Genomic DNA, 6,943 nt, shown 5'->3' on the forward strand with positions numbered 1-6,943 from the left:
ATAGAAATAAGCAAGATCATGATCACGGATAACTGGTTATTTCTTTTCACTCATGCAGTCAGACAATTTAGCTATAAAAAGTACATTTGTGAAAACATTGCGTCCATCTTACCTGGGAATTCACGACACGCACAGTGGTTTTATTGCCGACATCTCTCTCATAGCCACGGGTAGGAGCAGCATTAAATCTCAAAACTGCATCATGGGAATCTAAGGGCACATAAGTGACAAACTTGCTTTTTTTTTCTCTGTAGAATCAACGTAATCTAGGAAAATATGTTAAAGTTAATCTTTCCATACCTGAACCTAATTAGACACCAAAAATTAAGAGATCCGTCCATATACATATTTTTAGAATACTGTTTGTTTAGAATGAGGTCCTGGCTAGGGGCAAATCAACATGGAAACATATAAATCTATTCAATTACAAGTGGTCCTATAACATCTAAGTTATATTTAGACACTTGTTATGTGTATACATTCTTCAAAAGTGACATGCTTTATGCAGCCATTTCCCTAAAGATCCCAAAACATTTTGAAGATGGAATCTATAGGAACAGGTAAGGATGCCATAGACAGGCTGCTCACCTGTGGCTTCTCTCTGTTTGTAAAGCACGGAGGCTGCTCCTGGTGCCACTAAGGCTGCTGCCTGCACCAAGACCAAGTGCGTCTCCCACACACCGAGAGCCACAGCCTTCAATTCAACTTTACCACAGTGCTACTTTGTGCTTACACAGAAAACCAGCCCTGATTTCTGTGCAGCTTTACACACTGCTGACGATGCCAAGAAAACCCAGGTGTGAGCAATCTTAGAGCATGCCTAATTTCCAGCAATGGCCTGACTTACTGCCTCAGCCCCGGCGGAAGGGAGCGACCACCATCAACGGCATCAGCTACCAAGGCTCTTTATATTCTGTAAGGGCACCTTCAGACCACAACATAAATCTATGCCTCTTCATTCGACTTGACAGACAGACTTTTCCAAGTTCTCTGAGGTCCTGAGTGAAAACAAGGCTCCCGTATCATGAAGGCTGACAAGGGAGACAAGAGTGAGAGGTAGAGGAAAGCAGATGGAAATGGGAGGTATGTCCCCTTTCCACAAAGCAGTCTATATACATTCATGTGTCTTGAAATTTCCTGTGCCAGCTAATGTGTTTCCCAGAAACCAGACTGAAATCAGAGTGAATCGGCAATCAGGAATTTCCACGGGCTATCTTTAGCTTCTAGAATTCCATGCGCATTTCAAGTTTAACTTGGAGCAATGACAATGCCTATTTGTGGGAGAGTACGAGGTGAGAACATGTATTCCTGATGTGCCAGAGGGCCTATGGATACATGCCACATTTACCGTGACCATACCCCACTCAAGTCCCTAAAGCAGCTAGGCTTCTTGAGTCCTGCTAACCCCTCCTGAGCAGTCTCCTTGGGAGAGATCTTCCTACTGCTTAAGAAGTGGAAACTCAGCATGCATGCCACCATTAAAACTGTTACAAAAGATGTTTCTCTTGACAAGCACTGGACTCAGAATAATTCAGATTCCAGTTTTAAGTACCAAAATTAATAAACTTTGGAACACATAATGAATACATAAAAGGTACCTGGCTATGTCATCAAAAAAATCTCATAATGTTCTTTTAGGGGAAATTTTGCCATAGATGGCAAGCTATGACCTGCCACTTGTTTTAGTAAATAACTAAACTAAATAACTAAAGTGTGTCTGTACTGCAACAGACACACCTATTTGTTCACTATTTGTCTGTCAGGGCAGAACCAAGTTGTGAGAGACCCCATGGCTCACGAAGCCTAAAACATTTCCTCCCTGGCTCTTAAAAAAAAGAAGTTAGCCAATCTCTGCATTCTTACTTTTTGATTTCAGGACCCATTTACACTCTTGAAAATTTATGACAACCCAAAGACGTTTTGTTTATTTGGACCATATTTATCAATATATACCATATGAGGAAGTAAAATAGAAAAAAATATATATTTATTAATTTAACTTAAAAAATACTTTTTTACAAAAATAACTATATTTTCAAAAACAAAAATAGTGAGAAGACTGGCACCATTTTAAATGTTTGCAAGTCTGACTTTTTAGCTGCTTCTGCATTCAATCTGTTGCAATATATTGCTTGAGTGGAAGTGTATAAAGATTCAGACGTATCATTGAAAATGAAAGGAATATTTTAAGCCTTTCCAGATTACTAGGAATAGTCTTCTTTAATACTTCATTAAAACTTGACAAGTGTTAGTTTCTTAAAAGTTAGTTGCAATGAGGAATGTGACACAATATCAATGAACTTTTCATGCTCCGTTACATTAAAACACATTAGTTTATCTTGTTCTCAATGGATGATCCAGCCGTGCACAATTTTGCAGTATTGTGCAGTGATCATCTGGAACTCCCAGTTCAATGAGTTACACAGATTTTCCAAATATTGATGCATTTCACCATAAACTATCAAAAAATTAGTTAATATTACCATGGATTGCAGGTCAGTTATATGTATGGGAGGCTTCCAAGCTCATGCTGGAAAGCTTGAATTTTATCGCAGGAAACAAATACTGTCAGTTATGATCCTAAAAGTGACAGGGTCACTTAATTCCTTTTTGAGAGAATACCTGTTATATATCCAAGTCTGACTAAAGTAGGTCTGTCAGTCATTTATTTCAAGTAAAAGTGGTGTTTGATGACTCAAACACACAGTGTGCTGGTACGCAGAGTGCTTTTCAGATCATTTCCTACTTTGTCTTAAAAACGTGTTTACTCAAAGATTGAGATTTAATGAAACCAATAATTTTTACTGTTTCATCAGGGACCTCCATAAGTGAAACTGGCACCTTTTTCTTTTACTTCTATGCTTGGTAGTGAAAAATAGCATGACTAAAGAGTTGGGTCCTGCTGCCCTGATTTGTGTTAAGATGTTTTACCAACCGATGCTTTTGCATCATCAGTGCAAGCGTCAACAGTAAACAAACTTCTCAGTATTACTATAAACATAGTTTTCACCTCATGAACCCCAGAAAGAGTCTTGAACTCCCCAGTGTAAGCAGACCACCCTGTGTGAACTGCTGACCTAAGACAACCCTCTGAAGAGGCAGAGAGTGAGAAAAGGTTCCAAGCAGTGAGGTAAACTTCAGGCACTCAGAGGTCCTCAGAACAACACTGGGGCGAGCAGAGTGGTGCCAGCACCCCTAAGACGCAGCCCTCGCACTGAACCACACTGCCCTCAGACACAGCCCCGTCCAAAGGTAAGGTGAACAAACCAAGGATCCCAAGCAGTGGATGCATTTCAATTTAATTAGGTGGTAACTCCAAATTCATCGCATCACTCCTGGAAATGTCCCAGGTTTTAAATGCCAGTGTTTGACACTGAGGTGTTTTAAGCCTTCAAACAACTCCACACGGCACAGGGCACAGAAGTCTAATCTAGCTTAACTCCTTTGGAAGTGGTATGAGTCTGAAGAGTTGAAAAGCCAGTTTTATGGAGGAGGCAGGGAGATAGAGTCAGAGGCTGCTGTGGATGGAGACAACCTCCTTAAAGCTGTCAGTAAACAGTGAGTAGAAGTGGATCAAGATGAGAGGAAAAAGTGTGTGGGGGAGGATGAGCTGAGTGCGTCCATCACGCAGACATGTTTTGTAAATGTATGTCTGGCTGTGTGTGCATCTCCTTGATAACGCACCTTAAAAACTAAGCTGTCCATTCCTATTTAGAAAAGAAGAAATGGATCAGACAGCAAACACGAGAGGAATAAAGTAAAGCATCATTTCTGGAGAAGGCCTTTCCATGCAAGAGCCAGTTCACGTAGACCTTGAGAACGGAGCCAGGCTAAGCACTTTCTCTGACAAAGATTAAAACTCTTCAAAGAGCAGCCAGCCAGGAGGTGCGTGAGCACTAAGTCACTGCCTTATTTGTAAAATAGGAATAATCTTATCTATTATTTAGGGTTGCAAGCCTTCTAGCAGTTAACATATAAAATCATTTAGAACTAGACCTCGTCTACTGTAAATACCCTATTAAGTATTGTCTGTGATTACAATTATTAGCTGAAGTATTTCTAAAGAATGATGCACAAGAACATCTGGGGGCTGAACCCCTGCCCACCAATCCAGTTTTCTCTCCTTTCCCCCCCAGGCCCCTGGTGCTCACTTAGCTCTCATCACCTGCACAATGCACACTGCTTCTCACCTACTTGCTATGCTGGCCTTTGGCCTGGATTCCCCTCTTCTGGGGAATCTTTGCTAACCTCCTCTCTCTGCCCAGGCACCAGCCCTCACAGTGGGTCAGGATTTCACCGTCCTCCCTATCAGTCTACATAGCTCTCTGTCCTTCTCCAAATCTCGACATTGCCACTGCCTGTTCACAGTCTGTGTTCCCCACTAGACTGCAGCGAATTTGAGGTGTAGGTCTGTTCCTTATTCATCTTTGTGTCACTAGTAGCTGGCATAGTATCAGGCCTTGGAGAAGTGAGGATCAATAAATAATCATCGTTTACTGAATGACTATCCGACCTACTTTCTCACTTTTTTTTAGGTACCAAAATATGCCAAATCCCAAGCTCTCACCAGCAAGTACTTTATGCCCCACTCCCTACACACTCTACCCCCAACATTTTCCCACATTCTTCCCAGAATTCGAGCTTCAAGTACACAGATCCTGATCTCCCATATAAAGGCCACTACTGTCAGTTCAGTGTAGACATCTCTGCAGCGTGTTTCCATAGGACTGTTGGCAGGTGATCTCATTACCAAATTATTATTTTTATGTATGGGTGAAAAAAAAATCTCACTGACTCTAGGAAAGAATGTCCCACATTTTTGAAACAGTTCAGTTTGCTTTTCAATAACATATTCAAAGTGGAAATGTTTACAACCGCTATGACATAACGTTCTTAAAAACAATTACAGAGTATCACGCAGTCTAAAAGAACTGGGAAACAGGACTGTGCTGCCAACAGAACCAGCAGAGGGAGCTGGAGGGCAGCCACAAAGGGAACCAAGGGGCAACCCTTCTTTCTGTAGAGACTCCCTGCTGAATATTCAGGGCCACTGCAGCCTGGAGGGGGCCTCCCCGCAGGGCTGACATGGAGATGGTCTCAGGTTCTCTGCCCTCAGTTTTCATAAGACTATGACCTTTTGTAAATCTGATCTTCATTAAGCCAGTTTACAAGCAGATGTTTAGGGTCCAAGATGAATTTAGCTAAATAGTTCAGTATTTCCCAATATTCCAAGGTGCCCGGAGGAATCCTCTACAAGAATCTGTTTTTATTAAGAGAGTCGTTAACAACTATGTACTGATAAGCATGTATACACTCCGGTGAGTAGGGAAGAGAAACGTCAGCACCTCACATGCATTGCTGCTGCTGCCTATTAAAATGAAAATGTCTGTTTTTACAAATTGTATTACGCCATGATGATATTCTTAAAACTGAATTGAAAGGAACAGGCAAAACGGTAAAGAGAATTTTCAAAAATCTGAGTGTTTTTCAGTTATGATTCCACAATTCTAATCATGAAGCTTCAGATAAGTACATACAGTATAAATTTAGGTACTAAAAATTAATAAAGCTATAACTGGCATTTTACATTCCCCAGAAATGTAATCCCCAGTGTTTCACACTCTATTCCAAATTCTGAACAGAGTAGAGTTTATAACACTCTGGTCAGGGTCATTTATGCCAGAATAAAGAGCAAGGGAATTCTCCCTGACAAACGAGAGCAATCCAAATATGCAACCATGATGCAGAGGTGTTTAAAACAAAGCAAAACAAAACCAGAAGCAAGTTACTGCCTGCTTTAAAGCCTAATACTTAAATTTCTTCTTACATTATTAACAATGATCCTTGGAAACGAGAAAGAACTGTGATGTGACTTCACTCCAGGGACATCTAAACCATGGCTCTTTGCTAATCAATTGCAGGCTGCCCTGCTCTTGCTCTGGCTACACATTTATGTGAAACATGGACAATGTTATTATGAGTCTGCTGTAATGTCAGCACGGGGACACTGGGATCCCAGACCTCAAGCCCAGATTTGTGTGTTTTTTTTTATTTTTAAAAATTTCACATAGAGCCTCCTTCCCAAGAACATCTGAGACAAGGTCTGGGTTGTGGAGTCCAATTACAATGACATTCCCCCCAATTTCAGGATGGCTCTGGAGTATCAGCCACTCCTCAGGGACACAGCACAATTAATAGATGCAGAAAACAAGGGTTATTCCTTTCTAACAAGTGGGCAACACCCCTTGAATGTCTCTTCCAGATTAGTTATGAGCTAACACAGTCTACTGTGAGAATGTATTAGACTCAGTTGTTTTACATGTGCATTTGAGGCCAATGCTGTGTCTGATTCACATTTGTTCCTCTGTCACCTAGTACCAAAGCTGGCACGTAGTAGAGGCTAAACACCTGTTTGTTAAATGGGTTAATGAGGCTGAAGGGCCAAGCTGCTTGCTCACTGGTACAGCAAGAGAATTAGCCTGGGCAGAGGGAAATCTAAGGCCTTAAAGCAAAGACTGAAGTTTCCTGAGGAAGAAGGAATTCTGCATCCAGACTGCAGCAGAGAAACCTTGCCTGACTTTCCCACCTGCTAGCCTGCAGATTTCTGGCTCCAGATATCTCCTCTTACTTGAATTTCCGGCCTACCTGTTGCCCTACAAATGTCAGAATAGACATTTCCCCATAGTCACAGGAGAAAGTCTTTCTCTATATACATACATTCCATCGGTCTGTTTCTCTCATACAAAAACTATGAAACAGATGTGCCCTAGCACCGTACATAAATTTGAAGACACTGTTCAGAAGGAAAGATGGGAGCCTGGGGTGTAGCCATGTTATTTACCATTCTGAAGAAGGTCCCTGCTAGCTGCACTGGCTATGACCCAAAGGTTGGATTTGTACCACTGGGTAGGAGGTCAGAACTCATTGTTGAGACAAGAATAGT

At 41.4% G+C, this 6,943-nt stretch overlaps 1 protein-coding gene across 1 annotated transcript in view; it reads right to left on the minus strand.

Annotated features, from left to right (window-relative positions):
• Positions 1 to 6,943, minus strand: part of ST6GAL2 (ST6 beta-galactoside alpha-2,6-sialyltransferase 2) — a 63,017-nt gene that overhangs the window by 17,416 nt on the left and 38,658 nt on the right. The window contains exon 3 of the mRNA XM_011374997.2: positions 74 to 248. Within this exon, the coding sequence (XP_011373299.1) occupies positions 74 to 248 (175 nt within the window). The remainder of the gene's footprint in view (positions 1 to 73; positions 249 to 6,943) is intronic.

This window comes from Pteropus vampyrus, unplaced genomic scaffold (assembly GCF_000151845.1).
Source record: "Pteropus vampyrus isolate Shadow unplaced genomic scaffold, Pvam_2.0 Scaffold259, whole genome shotgun sequence".
Taxonomy (NCBI): Eukaryota; Metazoa; Chordata; class Mammalia; order Chiroptera; family Pteropodidae; genus Pteropus; species Pteropus vampyrus.